This window comes from Mercenaria mercenaria, chromosome 2 (assembly GCF_021730395.1).
Source record: "Mercenaria mercenaria strain notata chromosome 2, MADL_Memer_1, whole genome shotgun sequence".
NCBI lineage: Eukaryota > Metazoa > Mollusca > Bivalvia > Venerida > Veneridae > Mercenaria > Mercenaria mercenaria.
Window position 1 is genome coordinate 34226464 of NC_069362.1, and position 24710 is coordinate 34251173.

Sequence of the window (24710 nt, forward strand, 5' to 3'; positions counted from 1 at the left end):
AATATTTTCCTGCCTCTGGGACAATATTTCGAATAGTCGAGCTTGGCTGTCTTACGGACAGCTCTTGTATTTGATAACTTCATTCTTTAAAAAAGTGTTATGTGAATCCATATATTCTCATTAGCGATATAGTAAATGAAAGTCTGTTGCATATTGTAATACATGTACCTTTTTTAGCTCATCTGATTTTTTGAAAAAAAATGATGAGTTATTGTCATCACTTGAGCGGTTGTCGGCATCGGCGTCGGCGTCTGTGTCGGCGTCGGCGTCGGCGTCGGCGTTGCCTGGTTAAGTTATATGTTTAGGTCAGCTTTTCTCCTAAACTATCAAAGCTATTGCTTTGAAACTTGGAATACTTGTTCACCATCATAAGCTGACCCTGTATAGCAAGAAACATAACTCCATCTTGCTTTTTGCAAGATTTATGGCCCCTTTTGTACTTAGAAAATATCAGATTTCTTGGTTAAGTTTTATGTTTAGGTCAACTTTTCTCCTAAACTATCAAAGCTATTGCTTTGAAACTTGGAATACTTGTTCACCATCATAAGCAGACCATGTACATCAAGAAACATAACTCCATCTTGCTTTTTGCAAGAATTATTGCCCCTTTTGGACTTAGAAAATCAGTTTTCTTGGTTAAGTTTTATGTTTAGGTCAGCTTTTATCCTAAACTATCAAAGCTTTTGCTTTAAAACTTGCAACACTTGTTCACCATCATAAGCTGACCCTGTACATCAAGAAACATAACTCCATCCTGCTTTTTGCAAGATTTATGGCCCTTTTGGACTTAGAAAATATCAGATTTCTTGGTTAAGTTTTATGTTTAGGTGAACTTTTTCTCTTAAACTATCAAAGCTATTGCTTTGAAACTTGCAACACTTGTTCACCATCATAAGCTGACCCTGTACAGCAAGCAACATAACTCCATCCTGCTTTTTGCAATAATTATTGCCCCTTTTGGACTTAGAAAATCATTTTCTTGGTTGAGTATTATGTTTAAGTATACTTTTCTCATAAACTATCAAAGCTATTGCTTTAAAACTTGCAACAGTTTTTCACCATCATAAGTGGACACTTTACATCAAGAAACATAACTCTATCCTGCTTTTTGCAAGAATGATGGCCCTTTTTAGACTTAGAAAATCATGGGTAGGACAATATTTCTATTATACAAAAAAAATCAGATGAGCGTCAGCACCCGCAAGGCGGTGCTCTTGTTTCACATAATTATACAGTATTTTATGTAATACATTATCAATCTGTTACATGCATATGCAGATAAAATATTAAGTTTTAATTTTATCTAATGATTGTCTAGAAAAATTCGTGCTGTGGACACTGACTCAAAGAATCTGCTGACACAGCCCTCTATGTGACAGGGAGGGCACTACGTAGCCACTGTGCCATTCTGTGTAGTTATAACTTGTAGTGGCTCTAATCTAAATATGGCAAAGTAAATCATTTTGGTTCCTTACTTGGCAGAGGTGTCTGTAAATTAAACTGTCAAACATCAAAATCAAACTACAACAATAATTGATTAATGAATACCATTGTACATTGTATTCTGATAATGATTCTAAAAATACAAATTTGTGCATGTGAATGTTACATATTGTTAGATCATGTTTTTGTAAATGAAGTGGACCAAATTTCATTAGTTTACTGGTTTCATTTGGACTAAAGAAATATAAAAATAGCACAGAGTCACCAAGTATGATACCAAGGTGAAGTTACATCTTGATTGTCGAAGTCAAGCACGTGTGAAGGTTTCGGATGTCTGTGGCATGATTTGGAGCTTTTTGGTTTAAGGAAGTAATGCGGTTCTCAAAATATGATACTGTACCATAATGACTGACGGTTAATATGGTGAAAATTTTTGTCGAAAATATCTGTTCACTCTTTATCTTGAAGTACTTGTGCAGATCTAGACAAAAAATAGCATGTTTAGGAAGTAAATTACACTAAAGAGCTCCCATAAATATAATTTATTGTTGAATGGTATGAAATATGCCTTAATCAATAGTTATATTCTAAATAAGACGCCATAATTGTGTAGTCTGTTAATCCTTTTGGTTGAAAAATACAATGTATAACAAATGTTGAAGTTTTAGAATATTATAAGCTTATTTTTTCACTTCAGTTAATTGTACAAATGCTAGTAACATTAAATTTAAACCACTTCTGTCATACTTTTATGCTATTCTGGTTCCGGACATAAGTTTGCCATTACGCATGCCTAACCCTTACCCTAACCCTCTACCCCACACTTATAAGGCGTGTTACAACCATAGTACTAAGCAAAATCTCGGTCTAACTGTTAAAGGGGAAGTTCCTTAATTGTGTACAAACCTGTCTATAAAGACCACCATTGAGAGAGACAAATGTACCCTTTATTGGCAGGTGACCATTATTCACAAGTTAAAATACACTGTAAGTGTTACAACAGGTAACATGAGTAACTGTCTTTAGCCCTTATCCTGCTAAACTTCTGTAATGAACTTGCCATCTTTCAATTTGGACAGTACCATTAGCTGTTAAAAGGGGTGGTTACCAAAAAGATGCTGACTGAATGGAGAACAGTGCAGTTCATGATCAGACTGCATGGATGTGATCTACTCTAATCATAAAGGCAGAATCAATTGTGTCTAGCATGATAAGGGTTAGAGCTAGGTGGTCTTGTCCAGAACTTGTCTTAAATTTAGCTCAGGTTTTTGACAGTATGTGGTGAAACCATTTACAATATTTTTTAACTGATGTTTGGTTATTGCCACACAAATGAATATATAATGAACATGCTTTTGAAAAGACTCTAAAAACACTGTAGTGCCAATCTTCTATCTGATATGTCTAAGAAGCCACAGGTTGATATAGATTTTCAATATGTCCCAGAGAATGTACTGCAGATATTCAAAGATAACCACAGCATGGAAAATGTCTCATGCCATAGAAATGACTTTAGTGTGGATTGATGTAAAAGGAAGACATTGATTTTAGAGGCCATGATTGATTTACAGCACCATATACAGTACCAGCTGATTATTTCTACATGGAGGAATAGCTGTAAAGCCCGTTTAAATTGTTTTCTGCAGTAAACCATCATTGTTTCTATGATAGAGAAAAATTAAGAATTTTGATCTTTAGCACCCATGATTAAACTTTTATTATGTTTGTTCATATATAAGGGGCCATCACAGCCAAAAAAAAAAAAAAAAAAAAAAAAAAAAAAAAAAAAAAAACAGAAAAAAGTTTTGTCAGTGCTAAAAGAACTGCTTTATGGAAGTTTACCAAATTCGGTCAGAAGCAAGACCAAAAGGTCAAGGTTCTTCTTATGTGAGAGACTTAGTTTGTTTTTTGTTGCTAGTATGAAAAACCCTCCTGACAATAATCTGCTTAAATAACGACGGTTGTTTGAGCTAAAATAGGACTGGAAAAGGCCTCTGCCACTGATAAGGGGAAATTACATAAGAAGTAGAGCAACAGCTTTTCTGACGACACAGAAAAAAAAATTTTCTTGTGTCAGGTTTGTAATATATAGTTATCTTCATGTTAGATTTTCTGTATTTCAGCACAAAGGTATGCCATATTGTCACAAGCCATGCTATGGTGCTCTTTTTGGACCTCAAATGTTTGGATATGGTTCAAATGTAACATCTCCAGCAAATTTTAGAAAGTCGGGGGAGCTCCCCAATGGATCTCAGGATACTAGTTTTGATAGTGAAACTCCAGATGGACTGAAATGTATTTTTAAAACTTCAAACACAAGTCCTGGTCCAATGAAATTACAGCGCAACAGTATTGGGGACACACCACCACCACCACCACAAAAAGTGTATCAGAAAAGAAATAGTGCAGGGAGTATAGATTCCTACTCTAGTAGCAGTGGTTATTCCAGCAACGAAAGCACAAAAAGTGTTTCGGAACTGAAACCAGTCAGTGAAAATAACAATGACTCAGGGTTAAAGTGTGTATATCAATCCAGCGCAGACCAGTCACAGAAAGCTTCATTAGTTGCACGAAGTAAAAGTGATGCAGGCAATTTTGTCCAACTGAGACCGCATTCAAACAAAGTTAGGTAGGTTACTTAACAAAATCTCATGCTTTCCAAAACTGTATTGCTTATATATAAATTTTCTTTTCAGGAAATTGACCAGCCAATGATTTTTTTTTTTATCTCTGCACATAAATTCAAAATGAAGAATATTCTCAAATGTATCTATGCCTGCTTCTTGGATTTTTAACATGCAGTATTTTGGGCCTTGAACACTACAGTCAAATTCCCCTCACAGAGGGATTCTAACCCAGAACCCAACCCAGGATCACCACATCAAATGCTCCATCCCTTCACCAAATACACAGTAATACGCATCAAGGGGAACAGTTGTGTCATTAGCAGCTCCACAATACTAGTAAGGGGAAGTAACACTGTGTTTGGGTTTGTAGCAGCTTTTGCTCTAATAATTTCCCCTGGATATCCTACGTTTTACCAACTGATACAGTTACTCTCCCCTTTCTCGCTACTCTTTCAGTATATTATTGATAGAGGGCAGCACTGATAGTGCAATTTCTCTCACATGTAGCATACAAATTGTCACAAAAATGGCTAACTCTAGATTTCCTAGGTAAGACATCCAGTTTTAAATGTTATCAAAGTTTTAATCTAAGATTTGGGCATCAGGGTGTAACATTTTCTTTGTGAATGTTTAATGTGTATCATAGATTAGCATCTGTCTGGTCTCAAATTAAAAGATAGATGGCCAGGTTACACTTAACATGATATGGGGCAATTTTTTCTTATTATTTGGTTTACTTCCTTCTCGACATATAAACGTTAAAGCATTTAAAAAGTCTTAAGATTGATAATTATTGTTACAAAAATTGTAGAAGATTTTTTTTTTCAGTATATAATTTGTGTTAAAGATGTAAATATGGGTTACAGGGTAACGTCTCTTTCTTTAGTTCTTTAATGTCTTACATCTAGTGTGCAAATAAATAAATATAGTTTTATAAAATGCATGAAAAAATGTTAAAGACACTGAATAGATAGCTTTTAGATTTTTAGATTGTGTAGAACTGATCTTAATCATTGTAAAAGCTTAACGGAATTAGTAAAATATGGTTCCATACATTTCGGGTTTTTTTTTTTTAGGTTAGTTATAATTGCCTTTAAGGGAAGCTTATTTTATCTTCCTTTTCCTGAAATAATTTTGATATGATTATTTACGTGATTTTCTTTGTATCTGTACATGTATGATATTTTGTGTAAACAAATTGACATGAAGAATTTTCTGTAAGGTTTGGCCTACGTCTTGATTTAAGTGTGTTTAAGTTTATATTTCCTGCTCCTATACACAGTATTTCATTTGTAGTAACTGTTGACACTGGTTAATGTTTTAGTTTTTTGATAGTTTCTATTGTCAAATTCAATCTTTTTATAGCTTGTTCATACAGGGCAGTCCAAAGCTGTATGCATATGCAGCAGTTCTGCCCCTGTTGAGTAAAGACTGTTTTGATAAAGGTTGTTGTCCTGGAGAGAATTTTATTTGTAAGTAGGGAAATCAGATATCTCACTTTGATAGGGAAATATTAGCTTCAGAGTGCTGTTGTCAGAGGTTGCACTGTAAATGATTGCTCAGATATACATAACAGATGGTCTGTAAGAATATTTAATTTTTTTAGATGTCTTTTACTTGTTGCTATATACTTAGATCACAGTTTTTTAAAGACATTTATAACATGGCATTTGTATCTTGTTCAAGAGTTTTAACATTGCAACTTTAACATTTAACTGATTGAAACCCATCCAATGTTGGTGATGTGCAAAATGGATTATTCATAAATAAGTGAGAAGATAGTTGCCAAAATTGTACTATATATTTTCCAGCATTTAATGAAGTTGAACTGTATTTTTAGTAGCATTAAGTTAATATATTGAGCCTGTAGGTGCAGTATATATTGCCAGTTTAATCAAGCATTAATTAGAGGTGTTCAACTTGTTTAACATTAGATTAGGTTTAATAGCTAGGTAATACAACAATAAACTTCAGTTCTGAGATGCTTGTCACTGTACTTGTAAAGAAGTCGTTAACAAATGTAACATAATTATGTGGACATACAATCACTGTCAGACATAGTATTATTATAATGTAGTCTAGGTAAGATATGACATACATAAAGTGTTTTTGCAGGTTATGTTTAAGGTGGTATCCTGAAATTTAAGAAAATTAACATTTCATGTGAAGTACTTTGTATTAGCCATAGATGCTTACAATTTTGTAAATGTCTAACAAGAGTCAGTATTAAAATAAGCTTGTCAAGGTTTAAAGGGTTAAATATTACAGTCCTTTGATTTAACTTCACTACATACATTACTTGCTTACAAATTATACTCCAGTTTTTGCATTGTTTAGAAGTAATTGATACCTGGTTTGAGCGCCTTTAACTGATCCTACATGATAAATACCTGGTTTGTGTGTCGCTTGACCATATAAATGTCACATGTACTGGTAAAATGACATTGTCAGTAACGAGATCAGGTGTTATACTTGCTGTAGTCATCATTGTCTACATGCTAATTACCGCAGCAAATAGTTTGGTTGGTCAGTTTGTTTTGTGTAGTTTTAACCGCTGTATTTAGTATGAACCCTACCTTTTAGTCTATTTAACCCTTACCCTGCTAAATTTCTGTAATGGACTGGTCCATCATTCAATTTGGGCAATACCTCGAAGAGGTGTTTACTGAAAATTTACACGGATGTGCAGGCTGATCTTGGTCTGCACTGGTTGCAAAGACTGAATCACTTGCCGCCAGCAGACTAAAGGTCAATTGGTGTCTGCTTATTTCCCATAGGAACACGATTACAAGTGTAAGATTTTAAAGGGGAGCTTAAGTGTAGTTTTGGTTTCAGTACATGTAGTTGCAGGTTTGAGCCCAGGTAGAGTCACAACTGCTCCTCATGTGACTGTGACTTTCTTTTTCCAGGTAGAGGACATCAGACTGATTCAGGGGGATTTACAGCTGAAATAGTATTATAAATACAACAAACCTTTTAAGTCAATTTTCCTGCTTTGATGTGGTCTCAGATTTTTAAGGTCGTTTTACATAATAATAAGGATCAAACCAGAATTCTTACGAAAATTAAGAGTTAAGCCACAATTTTCTTAGAAAATGGTAGTGGGGATCTTATTGAGAGTCAAGAGTAAAGTTTCAGGTTACTGGTGTATTCATGTCCAGTTACAATGACAAAAGTCTTTAGTATTGCTTTAAAGTTCTCGCAAGATAAAACTTTAGGTAATAGCAAAGGTTTTCATAATCTTGTTTCCAAACTTGATTCCAAGAAAATGTTTGATTGAATCAAGTGCCTAGATATATTAGCCCTTGTTACCAGAGAGATGTAGGTGTTAGAGAGGAGGGTGAATGTCTGGATTGAAGCTGATTGCATGCTGGTTCTGTAATACCAGTACATTTTTGTTATTGTGAATATTATTGTTGCTAACTACAACAGTATTTTCGTACTTGACTGGAGTAGAAGATGTGTAAATTTTGTCTCCTGATCCGGTTATACTGTACAAACAATCTTCTACATCTGATTGTTGTTGTGACAATGTTTTTCCAAGGGCATCTCAATATCTCATTTATCTGACATTAAAACAAGATTACTGAATTTGTGACAGCAGATGAAGTTACAAGCAAGAATTTCCCCACAAAAGGAAAATTGCAGATGCAGGAGCACTTTCTCAAAGGAGAAACGTGAATGCCGAGCATTTACTAATTTATATTTTGCATTTAGTTTGAAGTTATTTAAGGAGGAAATGATGACAGCATTAGAATAGAAGATCTTAAGATCTTCATTTAATAGTACAGGTACATTATTTTCATTTCATCAGCATCTGTTAGCAATATGATACTTAGAGATGCCATGTTTTATTCTGCAAATGTTTCATTAGCATCTGCACAATTCATGAAGAAACAGAATATACATAACAAGGGTTATGAGATCTTGTTTGAGAGCCGACTTTGGCTTCATACAAACGAAGTAAGACACAACATAATATTGGGGGGGGGGGGACCTCAGTGGCAGTGAAGTCACTTGACTCTCACCAGTGTGGGTTCGAATCACCCTACCCCTTACAATTGTGGGCTCAGAGCCCTGCTTTGCTTGTAGAATTTTTTTTCATGTGTGGAAGCCATCTAGCTGGCTTATGGAAGGTTGATGGTTCAACCCAGGTCTCACCCATAATGAAATAATGTCCAGAGAGGCACCTTGGATCTTCCTCCACCATCAAAAGCTGAGATATCGCCATATGATCTATAAAACCAACTGAAAAAGGAAGCCATGTGCAAAAGAAATAATTTTGAAATAATTTCATTTTCAGTAAAAATCCGATTGAGCACAAGAAAAAAACAACATGTATTGGATTAAGTACTTCTGTTTTAAAAGTGTTTTTGGATTTAGTGTTATTTCAGTTTCAACAGTCAGTGTATAAATGAAATACGAAAATGAAAAGATTTATCATTTGACCCGAACATACCATCTCATTCTGGTGTTTCTCAGATACATGACTTGGTTTCTTAGATACTCCTGTTTAATGTCTCAGTAGTTTGTCTATCTCCTCACAATGATATTGACACAAGACCCCATCATGTTGAAGAAACATTATTCAATTTGCATGGATTGTGCCTGAATAGGATATGTTTTCAACTGGTAGTTTAGGAAAATGCTTTAAAATCTTGTCCAGGAAGTAACGTTATATCAACAAACTGTTTACATTCTCTGATAAAACTTTAATTTATTGTAAGTCAAAATTTAATGTAAATGTGGGTTTCATATTTTAACTTACATAAACTTTGCTTGATAAAATGTGTCATGTCAAGTTTGTTTTGTGGTTTCGGTCTTGCCAGCTGTTGTAAGGTGGCCTTCTGCAAGCAGGTAGAATGGCTGCCTCACAACCAGCCAGATGGTGAAGTGATTTAAAGTCAAGGATGACCCTACCATGTCCATTCAAGAAAGCATCCTGAGGTTATTAGGGCAAGAAAAAGAAATTAGCTCACCTGAGCATTTACCCAAGCACAAAATGTAGCCTGCTCTGCAGCTATTCAAATTCTTTTGTGTGTATGCAACCCATGATTACAATAGGTAACAGTTAACGGCCATGTGCCACACTTTAGTACCCAAAACCACAGGTATTTCATATAGAATTTTAAATAAAATAGACTCTGTTTTGACAGGCGTCACTGTTCATAGTCAGGATTTTAATGCTTTTTAGTGACAATTCAAGGTTAAAAGGTAGGACGGGGGCAGGGCTTTAAATGAATATTTTGTACAAGTATTCAGGTGACATTGTCACCTTTTGCTAATATTTTTGGGCTGTTCGATCACCCATCAGGACCATAATCCATTCCAACCTTGCTGAAAGTTGTAAAAACAGAAAAAAAGAAAGATTTTGAGACATTAGCAGTACCGGTACTTCTAGTGGCTCCTGAAGAGATTATAGTTTTTTAATTTTTGAAAAATGTTTCTATTAATTTCTATTTAATTTTATTCACTTTACTATCTCAGCAAATATTCTTTTAGCTCAGATTTTCTGTATTTTGAGGAGAAGATGGACATAACTGCATAAAATTTTAATAGCTTCAAGTTTAATCCCCTGTGAAAAAACTTTGGGTCTGAATATCTTCTGAAAACAGACTAGACACTTCTAACCTTGATACAGTAAAGATTCAGTGGAATATAGCCAAACATCAGCAGTTAACTTGGCATGAGGTTCAAAATGTTTGAAATGTTGACCAGACTGTTTAAATCTAGAAAAGTATGAAATTGCCATAGATTGAAGTGCTGTGTATATACAACTGGGCTGTTCTATTCTTGATTGAAAATCTGAAATTCTTGAATTTTTGTGACTTTTCTTGAACAAGGGTCATTGCTTTTTTGTGGAAATTACAATTTTATACTACCAAATAATTTTTTGTACTTTTAAAATCTGATAGCACATTGCTTTAAGGCATCGCCACAGTCACAACTCAGTATCAGTTCATATTTTCAGGCCGAGTATTTTTCTCTTGAAAACTGCACTAAAGCCTTAACAGCTGGTCAAATTATCATCAACATAAGAAGCATATGATGATTTATAGTACATATGCTGCTTGTAAAATGTTTGAGTCTCGTTTAGACCGAAAGTTTACCCCAAAATATTGAAATTTTATGTGCAGTCAAACTCCAATATAAAAAATATTACAAAGACGAAATTTAGTTAATTTCATAGTACAATATGTATACTGCAAACTCTTATGGATTTTTGTCGAAATTATTCCTGGTTATTGCATTAGACACAAAAAGACAACCCCATGTAAATTTAATTTAAAATGTTGTTTGTACATGCATTACTGACCACAGGTAGCCAGGTAAACCTATACATAATCCTATAATATCACCTGTTTCTATACATGTAAATTATATGTGAACAGATAACACAAATTGGATAAATTGATGGTGTTGGGATTTTTGTGTATAATTCAGTAATCAGGTAAAATTTCAAAATAATTTCTGAAGACTTTATTCTTCACGGTCTGCTTTACAATTTGCAGAAATTATCTTTGAAATGTATTAAATATATATTGAGTTTGACTGCACGTAAAATTGCAAAATTTTGTCATAGAAAAATATTGAATAAAGGCATAATACAGGTAGTGAAATGCACATCCTTTTACTTGCATATGTTCACATAGATATTTAAAACATAATTATGACAAATTTGGCAATATCCGGTTATCTTCCCCTCTACGGAATGAAGTATATTATATCCACCTCAATCCCCGAGCACCACCCCCTAAGAGTGTCTTAAACTTATAGATATTGAATTATGACATACAGAAAGGTTTCTAAATCAACGTATTTTTTACCTCCCTTTATTATTTTTGTTCATTCTGTACACAGAGGGGAAGATTCCCGGATATTGCCACAAATTTATTGACTTTATTGTTACCACTTAGTCATCTTTTATTTTTATGAAAATTTGCATGTAAAATTTTGAGTCAAATGGCTGCTACTGTAGGCGATGCCTTTAAGGAGAACATCTTTTGAACACTTTAAAATAAGATCAGTGAAATTTCAGTCGATATGTCAGCTCTTTTTCATATCATTTTGTGCTTTTTAAGACCACATACAGGTAGGAATTTATGAAAGCATAATCTCAAGTCAGTTTTTTATGGTTATTGAAGTATCTTGATTAGTGATATGTCACTGCTATCATTTTGTGAGGCAATTCATGTAATTTTTAAATATGATATGTGGTTTAAGCACAGCATGTATTCTAACTGTACAGATGCAAGGTTGTAAAAAAAAATACAGGAAAGTATTTTGCTCTTATTTTTCTGTTACACCAAGACCAAGCCCATTGCCTGTTGAATAATGTTTTCATAACAAACTGTGACTGTAAATTAAACTGCACTCAACAAAAAGCAAATATAGGACCACATGAAAGTATTTTTCTGCAGCAGTTAGTTCATATCTCGAATATTAGTTTCTGTCTGATCACTAAGTCTTACACTAAAAAGCAACTCTGGCTGAGATCAATGTCTGCATTCTGGCATAGACATTTTCTCTTAACCCTTACCCTGCTAAATTTCTAAAATGGACTGGTCCATCATTCAATTTGGGCAATACCATTTATTATTCAAAGCGGTGTTCACTGAAAATTTAATGACTGAATAGCGAACAGTGCAGACCATGATCAGACTGCACGGATGTGCAGGCTGATCTTGGTCTGCACTGGTTGCAAAGGCAGAATCACTTGCCGCCAGCAGGCTTAAGGTTAAAATACACTTTTCTCTAAAATATTAAAACATGTTACAATATTTATACTAAAATATTTCAGAAAATTTTACATTGGGGCAGGGATATTTTAAAAAAACAACTGAATCTTAATCCTGGCTTCAGTTTTCACATAGATGGGTGTATTTACAGTGAATATCAAATGGAGTGCATGGCTTTAAATATGAAGTAGCTGCAGTGTCCACTCTTTAATTAACCAATGTTCACCAAACTAAGAGGCATAAATTCTCAGACATGTTTGATAACTAGCCAGATATTCCCAGTCACCGTTGAGTTATGTCCCTTGAATTACTTTACAGAATTATGAAAATTGTAAGTGTCCACTTTATAACTCAAGCAGTTCTAACCCTTAGCATGCTTGACACAATTCTGTCTTTGTGACCAGTGTAGATCATGATCAGCCTGCACGTCCATGCAGTCTGATCAAGATATGCACTTTTCGCTATTCAGTCAGTATCGCTTTGGTAAGCACCTCTTTTTATGCCCCCGGCATCTACTGATGCGGGAGGCATATAGTGATTGTCCTGTCCGTCTGTTCGTTCGTCCGTCCATACGAGGTTAACCAAATGGGACCATTTCATCTAGCATCAATACCCCTTACTAGAATGACTTGATACTAATGCAGATGTAACCTGTGACCATTCCTCATCTTCAGACATCACCTGACCTCAGTTTGCCTTTGACCTTGACCTCATTTTAGACTTCGGTTGCTTTATATGGGCCATCTCTTGGTTAACCAAATGGGACTGTTTTGTCTAGCATCAATACCCCTTACTAGAATGACTTGACACTAATGCAGATGTAACCTGTGAACATTCCTCATCTTCAGACATCACCTGACCTCAGTTTGACCTTGACCTTGACCTCATTTTGGACTTAGGTTGCTTTATATGGGCCATCTCTTGGTTAACCAAATGGGACCGTTTCGTCTAGCATAAATACCGCTTACAAGAATGAATTGATACTAATACTGATGTAACCTGTGACCATTCCTCGTCTTCAAACATCACCTGACCTCAGTTTGACCTTGACCTCGTTTTGGACTTGGGTTGGTTTGTATCGACAAGGATGCCACCGGGGGCATCAAGCATTTATTGAATGCAGCTCCTTGTTACAGTTAATGGTACTGTCTAAATTGAAATATGGACAAGTTCATTATAGAAATTTAGCTGGGTAAGGGCTAATCTAGTGTTCACTAAACTTTCTTTAGTAGAATGTTTGTGGTCATATTGTCTTCGCCAAGTTTCTCTGTAGTTTTAGCCCTTTAATTAGTCAAATTTGAGAAAATTGACAAAAGTAGCGTATTTTAAAAGTCAAAGTAATGTACTGCCTCAGACATATATCATGACAATTGGCAGTCTTGTTTAAAACTGCAAACTGCTTCTGCATCAAACTAGATTCTTAAAAACCAACATTTTGAATTTCTTGAATCTGTTCAGATTGAAACGTTTGAAGTGGAAGAGACACAGAATTTTATAATGAAAATTTTAACAGTCTGAAAAAATATTTTCCAGAAATTCTGGCTTGCTATATCACACCCTATAACGTGATAGCGCGACACCACCAGATAACATGACACCAGATCGGATAACGCGACACTCTGCGGAGTTTGTTGTCGATTAGAAGTAAGTATTTTCAATTTTTTCTTTACACAATGTGAATCAATGAAAAGCAGACTCTTACCAGGTTTCGAGGATAGAAAGAGGCATCTAAAGGAATGTTTTCTGAATTAAAAAGACCACCAAATAATCATACAGATGGCTAATCCACGGCCAGATTTTCATTGTTTTGGATATTGAACCGAGGATTTTTTCTCATTTCTGAAGCAACAAGCTTGGCATTACCCTCAATAGAAAGCCAAACATTCTCTCTCTTTGTCTGCCAAATATCCCGGCGAAATCTCCATTACTTTCGAAAATACGAGGTGTTAAAGTCGGATGGGTAGACCAGAAATGTTCTGTCTGACACCACATAATTCCCAGGGAAGGTTCTTACTGACACCAACTTTTGAAGATTAGATGTTCTGTCTGACACCAGAATTTGATCATACTTTTTTTTGCCTTTATTTCGCTCGGTTTGCAGTATTTTATCAAACTTACGCATGTTTTCGGGTATAACGGGTCGTTAAATTCATTTTTCTAATAAGGGTTTAGGTTATAGTGTAGAAATTCACAGTAATTCGGTCGGAAATGTGCCTTCGTGGTGTTGTTGAAAGTAGTATACATTAAAAATACTTACTTTTTTATTTTTGGCACTTTTGCGTGTAAAATGGGGGCTTATTTCATTCGCAGAGTGTATTTTCAGTAAAATAAGACGCGTTTCAGGTTAAATATCGCGTGTATATGGCAAATGATGAGAGAAAACGAAAGATGGGTCGTTTACTGCGCGACGCCGTCAACACCGCGATTCGAGAAAGGGTCAGTGGCTTCAATCTGGCGGCGTTCCACCACAAATCTGTCTACACCACCTTTTCTTTTCATAGTTTGACGGCTGATTATTTGTAGTTTACTATATATATATGGGTTTCTATGGGTTGAAGTTCTAGAAAGTATAGTACATGGATCTAAACTATGGCGAATTTACACTAGAACCCTGGTATAAAACCTTTACAATTCAAGACGACATTCAGCACGATTTTAGGTGTCATGACAATAAATGTGTAGAGAAAGTAAAATCCCGAATGATTTAACGGTTGTGCACCTCGGAGTGGGGTAGGAGGAGTCATATAGGATTGTCAGAGTCAATATTCAACAAGCTCTGAAAGACCTATTCATATATTGTTGACCTATTCATATTCTGTCAATGTTTGAGTATCTAGATATATATGATATATGAGCACCATGAGAAAACCAACATAGTGGCTTTGTGACCAGCATGGATCCAGACCAGCCTGCGCATCCGCGCAGTCTTGTCAGGATCCATGCTGTTCGCTAACAGTTTCTCTAATTGCAATAGGCTTTGAGAGTGAACAACATGGATCCTGACAAGACTGCGCGGATGCGCATGCTGGTCTGGATCCATGCTGGTCGCAAAGCCACTTATAATGTTTGTTTTCCCATGGCGCGGCTCATATAGAAGTAGAACATATATTTTGAGGGGGTCTCGGGCGTCATTTTGATTCATTGTGCTGTTGGTGGAATCCAGAAATTTGAATTGAAAAGACTGGCTGGCAGATAGGTTGCTATTTACAGTAATGGAGACCCATTATTAAAAACATCTTATAGTCCAAAGGTCGTGTACAGAAAATTTAAAGACATTCTCTCCTCCAGAACTTATTCTTTGGTACGCTTTCAAAAAATCGAAAATGAATGTACTATCGTATTGCATACATGCCCTTGATACATTAAATAGTTTCAGCGGCTATTTCAACCATTTTTGTATAATTTCTGTATATATCTATATATTCCACACATTAATAGCAGTTAATATTTCAGGTTAATGGGACGGAAGTACAAGTGTTAATACTGTGATGAAAGCTTTGATGTATTCAAAGTTACAATAGATCATTTAGTGCAAAATCACCCATCATACTGTATCACATATCGAGAAATTGAACTGAATCTTGAAAATGGTTGAAATTAAAAGGTTTTATACCAGTATAAATTGAAACCACTGACCCTTTCTCGAATCGCGGTGTTGACGGCGTCGCGCAGTAAACGACCCATCTTTCGTATTCTCTCATCATTTGCCATATACACGCGATATTTAACCTGAAACGCGTCTTATTTTACTGAAAATACATTCTGCGAATGAAATAAGCCTCCATTTTACACGCAAAAGTGCCAAAAATAAAAAAGTAAGTATTTTTTAATGTATACTACTTTCAACAACACCACGATGGCACATTTTCGACCGAATTACGGTGAATTTCTACACTATAACCTAAACCCTTATTAGAAAAATGAATTTAACGACCCGTTATACCCGAAAACATGCGTAAGTTTGATAAAATACTGCAAACCGAGCGAAATAAAGGCAAAAAAAAGTATGATCAAATGCTGGTGTCAGACAGAACATCTAATCTTCAAAAGTTGGTGTCAGTAAGAACCTTCCCTGGGAATTATGTGGTTTCAGACAGAACATTTCTGGTCTACCCATCCGACTTTAACACCTCGTATTTTCGAAAGTAATGGAGATTTCGCCGGGATATTTGGCAGACAAAGAGAGAGAATGTTTGGCTTTCTATTGAGGGTAATGCCAAGCTTGTTGCTTCAGAAATGAGAAAAAATCCTCGGTTCAATATCCAAAACAATGAAAATCTGGCCGTGGATTAGCCATCTGTATGATTATTTGGTGGTCTTTTTAATTCAGAAAACATTCCTTTAGATGCCTCTTTCTATCCTCGAAACCTGGTAAGAGTCTGCTTTTCATTGATTCACATTGTGTAAAGAAAAAATTGAAAATACTTACTTCTAATCGACAACAAACTCCGCAGAGTGTCGCGTTATCCGATCTGGTGTCATGTTATCTGGTGGTGTCGCGCTATCACGTTATAGGGTGTGATATTATAATTAGATTTGTTGAACAACCCAAGATTTATTAAATTCTTCAGGTTGGAGCATGAGTAGTAATTTGTTTATCAGGTGTGTTTTATTTGATGTCAAATCTCATGTTGATTTCAGCAGTCAGTGGCTTATCAGTCTATATTTCCACTTCATGAAGATAAACATTTCCACTGGGGAGAAGCTGAGCCAGAACATATACATATTATGCTGTTGAATGGAGGCACATGTTACCTCAGTATACATAAAATATGATTATGTACCAACTGCAGACAGAATTAATTTGGGTTAAAGTTGATAATTGTAATCCAAAACCTCTCTGAATCATGCAAAATGCTCACTAAGTAGTTGTGATTCTTATTACATCCTTTCAAAATTGTTAAAGTTGAATGACATCATAGCATCTTGTTACATAAAGGCTGTGTGTTAGTAATATCCTGTTATGTAAAGAGATTTGTGTTTCTTTTGTTAGAAATAAGGACCTGTATATGTAAAGAATGTGTGCTTTCTTGTGTTAGAAATAAGGTCCTGAAAGTAATATCCTGTTGTGTAAAGGCCATGTGTTTCTTGTGTTAGAAATAGGCGCTTGCAAGTAGTACCCTGTTATGTAAAGGGATATCTTGTGTTAGAAATAAGGACATGCAAGTAATATCCTGTTGTGTAAAGGATGTATGTTACATATATTAGAAGTAATGACCTGGAAGTAATGTCCTATTATGTAAAAGGATTTCTTGTGTTCGAAGTAAGGACCTGCAAGTAATATCCTGTTATGTATAGGATGTATGTTTCTTGTGTTAGAAGTAATGACCTGGAAGTAATATCCTGTTATGTAAAGGATGTATGTTTCTTGTGTTAGAAATAATGACCTGCAAGTAATATCCTGTTGTGTAAAGGATGTATGTTTCTAGTGTTAGAAATAACGACCTGCAAGTAATATCCTGTTGTGTAAAGGATGTATGTTTCTTGTGTTAGAAGTAAGGACCTGCAAGTAATATCATGTTATGTAAAGGATGTATGTTTCTTGTGTTAGAAATAATGACCTGCAAGTAATATCCTGTTATGTAAAGGATGTATGTTTCTTGTGTTAGAAATAAGGACCTTGAAATAATATCCTGTTATGTGAAGGATATATGTTTCTTGTGTTAGAAATAAGGATCTTGAAATAGTATCCTGTTATGTTAAGGATGTATGTTTCTTGTAATGGAAATAAGAACATGGAAGTAAAACATTTGTGGGGCAAGTCAAAGTGTTATCTATTAGGCAACCATAAATTGGAGGCATTTTGACTTGTTAATGCATAAACCCTTTGACAGTAATTGAATACCAAGTAAATTTCATTTAAAATTAAATAACTTGAAATAAAATTCATATATATTATACCAGATTTATGTAGCACCCTTTTCATGTAAATAAATGGTTTAAATTTAAGGCTCGTATATAAAATTTGATTGCACAAATTGAAGCCCTTGCATTACACTTGGGGAGAATCAAGTTGAGGCTTTAAATTGGCATAAGTTGCTTTTTATGTAATTTAAAAATGCATTCTGAAGTTGGAAATAAATCAGATGGAAAGGACTTGCTACCTAACATTTGAAAACTGAAAGTGGAAACTTTAAGACTAAAGATGATGATGCACTTTAAGATTTTGACTATGAATGGGAAGGTGACGCATTTCATGAATTTGAAGGAAAATGTTAACATTTTCTAGGTTTCGGTAATGCAAATGAAAAGGAGTTGCATCTTTTTAAGTTGGAAGTAATGTAAATGTATAGGAGGTGAATTTTGTAATGTAAATGAGTGTTGTGTTTCCACATGCCTGCTATTGTTCAGTGTAAATGAACAGTTAACTTCAACTGTTGGTAGTCTCAGTTGCCTGGAGAATTCCTGGAGTTAGAGATTGATATATGAGCAGGTAATTTCAAACAACTGGAATATTCTCATACCAACACTGGAAAATGTAAACATGCTGGCAGTGTTTCTTACACTATCTTACTATTTGCTAGTGTCCCGATTTGGGAAAAGGTATGTTTTGTATGGAGGGAGATATTTTTATATTTATCATACATCTTCTGCCATGATTTTTCTCTGGAAATATAACTAGGTAGATTGTACTACACTGGAGTGGAAAAAAACTGGAGATTTGCTGCTTTGATAATGAGGTCAGTGCTTAATGATAAGGTACCATCTGGAATTATGATGTTGTGTGAAACATATGTTTTCAGATGCCATGGACCTATTACTGAAAGGTTATGGCAGTGCTGTGTAATTTACTTGGGACTGAACGGAATTGATCTTTTGTATAAATATTGTGTTCCCACATCTTGTATCTATGTTTGCAAGACAAAATATGACTGCATTGATTATATTCATCTGTATGTGCTATTTACCATATCATATATATAGTTGCTTTTTGTCTGTGATTTATGGATGCATATTTATCTATGAATGTGCTATTTGATCAGATCAAATAACTGCATTCCTGTAGTCAGTGTTTTGCTATCAATTCTATGTAATCCTTTAAATACGTTACAGAAAATTCCTTTCAAATATGCTTTATGAACAAGATAAATAAGGCCCTTTAAATTTTGACAATGAAATGTTTTGCAAAGCATATGAGGTGAGAAAATTAGGCCACACCAAATTGATAAGTAGTTCATCGGATTTTTTTCTGAAAAAATTGAGGCGGCGAGCGAAAAAATAATTTAAATATTTGTTTAGGTTTTAGAGAAAATCAGGAGCGAGCGAAGAGCGAAGAAATATATTTATCTTCATTTGGCTCTCGGCTGACTAATAAAAACCTTAAAATAGAATGCATAGCCCTTTTAAATTAAAAAGTAAGTCCCCAGGGATTGAGAAAATCTGACCTGCAGACGCACAACAAAGCGAACTCGTGAAAAAAATGTATTAACAGTGTCATACAGTACACTGTAATCAAATAATGCATGCTTTTGAAAATGCTGTTACTGTTAGAAAATATGTAATAAACAACAATGCATAACCTTACACCATACTTATCACATACATAATTATGTGACTTGAATATTTACTGCTATGAAAATGTAGCATTCTTAGCGGAGTCAGACTTTACAAAGTTTTTGATACATCAAATATTAAGTTTTATATAATGACCAATACCTCTGTACTTTCAAAGCTTCTGACTATCATGCCCCTTTTACTGGCAAAGCTCTAATTCAGAAAAGTCGAGCATGATGTCTTATTGTACAGCTCTTTTTCTAACTTTAAACTTTCATAACATATTAAATTTGTTGAAACAAAGTCTCAATTAAAGTCTGAAATGGAGATTAACGTGCACTAACATTAGTCAACTAAATGACTGGAAAATTTGAAAATGAAACGGTTCTGAAAACAACTCGTAATGTAAATTTCTTACCCCACCAACTTTTGACCATCGTATGCAAATGCTGATCATTTGGACAGGGAAAACAGATAAGTGACATGCATCAATAAGTATTTACCCTTACCAAAATAATGTAGATTGATGTTATCAAATAAATTAGTAAGCTTTTCTTCATCCAGTTTTCAATGAAATAAATCGATTTTTTTAGCATGTACATTTGAAGAAAATGGCGTAACTGTATAAAGGGGAAACAACTTTAATGCAACTAAATATAAGTGTTATGATTTATTATAGATGATGTGTGCGTAGTATGTATTTATTTTGATTAAAATCCATTTGAGAACAATCTAGGACTGGAATTATAAGCATTTATACACTTTTACGTCCGTAAAAAGTAGCGCACCAAAAAAATTTGGATTGATTTTTTTCAATGGGGCGAGCGCAAGCCAAAAACAAAAAAAATATTTGTTTGGTGTTTCTGAAAATATACGAGCGGCAAATCCGATGAACAACTTTTTAATTTGGTGAGGCCTTAGCATCATTTTTAGCTTGACTATTCGAAGAATAGGGGAGCTATCCTACTCGCCCTGGCGTCAGCGTTAGCGTCACACAAATGTTAAAGTTTGCGTACCACCCCAAATATTTTCAAACTCCATTGAGATATTGCTTTCATATTTTGCATACTTGGTTACCATCATGACCCCAGTCTGTAAAAAGGAGGAGGCAACTCTATCAAGCATTTTGACTTAGAATATGCTTATTGTAATGTTAAAGTTTGCGTACTACCCCAAATATTTTCAAAGTCCATTGAGATATTGCTTTCATATTTTGCATACTTGTTTACCATCATGACCCCAGTCTGTAAACAGGAGCAGACAACTCTATCAAGCATTTTGATTGAATTATGGCCCCTTTTGGACTTAGAATATGCTTATTGTAATGTTAAAGTTTGCGTACCACCCCAAATATTTTCAAAGTCCATTGAGATATTGCTTTCATATTTTGCATACTTGTTTACCATCATGACCCCAGTCTGTAAACAGGAGCAGACAACTCTGTCGAGCATTTTGACTGAATTATGGCCCCTTTTCGACTTAGAATATGCTTATTGTAATGTTAAAGTTTTACTCATAGCTTATATTATACTATCAAGCACTGAGAATAGTCAAGCATGCTGTCAACTGACAGCTCTTGTTGTTTTTTTTTGTTTTTTGTTTTGGTTGGATTTAACGTCGCACCGACACATGATAGGTCATATGGCGATTTTTCTGCTTTAACGGTGGAGGAAGACCCCAGGTGCCCCTCCGTGCATTATTTCATCACAAGCGGGCACCTGGGTTAAAAATTAGCATCAGGTTGCAGTGGTTGATTATATATTCCCATGGCCCCTCATCAGTGTGGGTTCGAGCCTCACTCGGGGCGTTGAACTCCTCATGTGAGGAAGCCATCCAGCTGGCTTACAGAAGGTTGGTGGTTATACCCAGGTGCCCGCTCTTGATGAAATAATGCATGGAGGGGCACCTGGGGTCTTCTTCCACCATCAAAGCTGGAAAGTCACCATATGACCTATAATTGTGTCAGTGCAACGTTAAACCCAACAAAATAAAATAAATAACTGCTTTAAAATTGGGCCTGCTTGTTTTCTATAACTATCCTGGTGACATGATGAGCCAAGTGGATACATATATTTCTGTATGTTTAGTTGTATAAATATGTGCAGTTATATGTTGTTAGTGAATTTGTATATCTGTATATTTACAGGGGTGCTGAGTTATTTAAACGTGTGCAATCATACAATGAGCATCATCAAAACAAACGGGGCCAAACATTATCTATTACAGAGGTAAGATATCTGCCTAGTATTGAAGGATATTAAGATATATGCCAAGATTTTCTCTCATCTCTTCATTACAAGGCAAGGTGAACTGTTCAGTGCTGATAAATCATGTTTCTATGATTCAGTGTACTGATACATTATCAGTCTAAGAGCAATTGTTAGCACATAGCTTGTTTCCAAATTTGCAAGGATCACTGAAAGTTAATTTATTTAGTTTGAAGGTAAGAATTGAAAATGTTTGCATTGTTGTTATTAAAGTCACAAAAAGTTGAGCATAATATGGACTTTATACATGCATTAACAAATGATGAAAAATCACAGGACAATTATTGTATATTTTAAAACAAACTAAACCATTATTTAACCTAAAGATACAAAGTACTCGGATTCACGCATGTCGGTACGCTGGTCCATCTATCAGTTGTGTCAGCTTCATATTTTCTTAAACGCTGTGAAGATTTTTATAACCCTTGCATCAGCTATTAACCTCTTCAAAATGACATGCAGAGCACCCAGCCCTTGTCAATATGTCCAGGGTCGAAGTCACACTAGGAGGTCAAAGACTAAATAACTTCACTTGCTGTCTGCTCCGTATTTCTTAAAATGCTTAGATTTTCATAAAACTAGTATCAAATATTTACCTCATCAAGACAACATTCACAGCACACAATCAAGGTTACTGGATCAAAGTTAAAAAAAATCACACTTGGAAGTCGGATGTAAAATGGTTTTAATTTGTGTCTGATCCATAAACTAGAATCAGTTAAGTTTACATCATCAAGACGACTTGCAGAGCACATACCCTGGTTATTGAGTCCAAGATCATTGTCCTATCTGGAAGTTAACAATTAAATAACACTGTGTCCACTCTGTATCTTCTAAAAAACTAGAATTGAATTCCATAAAGTTACCAACAGTTTTTGACCTCATCCAGATGATATGAAGAGTGCATAGTCTAGTTCCAAGGTCAAGGTCACATTTAGAGACCAAAGATCGAATAGGTCAGATTTGTATCCACTCCATATCTTTTTAACCACTTGAAGCATTCTTGTAAAACTGGCCCCAGTTGTGAACACTATCAAGATGACATGCAAAGTGCATAATCCAGGTCACTCAGTTCAAGGTCAAGGTCACTGCTGGAGGTCAAAGGTCATGATCAGAACATTTTACATTTCCTCCATCAAAGTGGCATCAGCAGGTATTAATCACCTTCTGTGATAGCACAATTTTTATGCCCCCGTCATCTACTGATGTGGGAGGCATATAGTGATCGTCCTGTCCGTCTTTCCATCCATCCGTCTGTTCGTTCGCTCATACGATTGGTACCTTAGGTGATAGGAGGTGTGGCCTAGGACAATCCTTCGTATTCATTCCGTAACCACATAATTCTTTTGTTCCTTAAGTGGTCATTCTATTGTTTTCAAACAATGGAATGACCACCTAATACATGAATCATATGGGCGTCCGTCCGTCTGTACAGGGTTAACCAAATGGGACCATTTCGTCTAGCATCAATACCCCTTACTAGAATGACTTGATACTAATGCAGATGTAACCTGTGAACATTCCTCATCTTCAGACATCACCTGACCTCAGTTTGACCTTGACCTTGACCTCATTTTGGACTTAGGTTGCTTTATATGGGCCATCTCTTGGTTAACCAAATGGGACCATTTTGTCTAGCATCAATACCGCTTACAAGAATGAATTGATACTAATACAGATGTAACCTGTGACCATTCCTTATCTTCAGACATCACCTGACCTCAGTTTGACCTTGACCTTGACCTCATTTTGGACTTAGGTTGCTTTATATGGGCCATCTCTCGGTTAACCAAATGGGACCGTTTCATCTAGCATTAATACCGCTTACAAGAATCAATTGATACTAGTACAGATGAAACCTGTGACCATTCCTCATCTTCAAACATCACCTGACCTCAGTTTGACCTTAACCTCATTTTGGACTTAGGTTGCTTTGTATCGACAAGGATGCCACGGGGGGCATCAAGCGTTGATTGAACATAGCTCCTTGTTTTCTTCTAAGAATAAGAAAAATGTTTCACCAGGAATATACACATATACACAAAAATAAAGAATTGCACTGTCATATGAGATTTCTTAAGTAACTTGTTACTGATTCCTAAATTTGATTTTTTAGGATGAAGGCAATGTTCGGATATCGGGTCCATTGAGGATATACTGGGGGTTGAAGAAGCCAATTATACTGCAGCATTGTGACAAGAAACCAGCTGTATCTATACCAAAACGTCACAGTGTAATAGCTGACAAATCAGACCTTCAGTCCCTGCCCGAAGTCAGTCATGTAAGTTATTTCTCATCACAGTAGTTTGGTACAGTATCTACATCTGTGACAAAACTTTCTATGATATTTAGTTGTCTCTATATTTGAAGGCCAGAAGTCATTGATGGGTCCAAAATACAGTTTTAATTTACAATTAAGATTTCCCTTTAGTCATTCTTGTTTTTCGTGCTGGAATACTGGTATGGTCATATATTAATGTAAACAGTAATTCAAGAAAAGAGATTAAAATAGATCAAAGTGTATTCTTTTAATTGTAAATACAATTGTCAGACATGCTGAAATTAAAGAACATTTGTGATTTTTTTCTAATAATGAACTGCAATCTGGTTGGAAATGCATCCCATTTCGACTTCTTGTAGTGCATGATGTTATTATGTCTCCCCCAGGAGACATATTGTTTTTGCCCTGTCCGTCCGTCCTTCCGTCCGTCCGTCCGTCCATCCGTACGTCACACTTCATTTCCGAGCAATAACTGGAGAACCATTTGACCTAGAACCTTCAAACTTTATAGGGTTGTAGGGCTGCTGGAGTAGACGACCGCTATTGTTTTTGGGGTGACTCTGTCAAAGGTCAAGGTCACAGGGGCCTGAACATTGTAAACCATTTCCGATCAATAACTAGAGAACCACTTGACCCAGAATGTTGAAACTTCATAGGATGATTGGTCATGAAGAGTAGATGACCCCTATCGACTTTGGGGTCACTCCGTCAAAGGTCAAGGTCACAGGGGCCTGAACATTGTAAACCATTTCCGATCAATGACTAGAGAACCACTTGACCCAGAATGTTGAAACTTCATAGGATGATTGGTCATGAAGAGTAGATGACCCCTATCGATTTTGGGCTCACTCTGTCAAAG

The 24710-nt window shown here is 35.5% G+C and overlaps 1 protein-coding gene across 1 annotated transcript in view; it reads left to right on the forward strand.

Annotated features, from left to right (window-relative positions):
• LOC123563680 (ras association domain-containing protein 4-like) overlaps positions 1-24710 on the forward strand; it is a 54921-nt gene that overhangs the window by 15833 nt on the left and 14378 nt on the right. The window contains exons 3-5 of the mRNA XM_045356621.2: positions 3567-4072; positions 21450-21531; positions 23687-23851. Coding sequence (XP_045212556.2) covers positions 3567-4072; positions 21450-21531; positions 23687-23851 — 753 coding nt within the window. The remainder of the gene's footprint in view (positions 1-3566; positions 4073-21449; positions 21532-23686; positions 23852-24710) is intronic.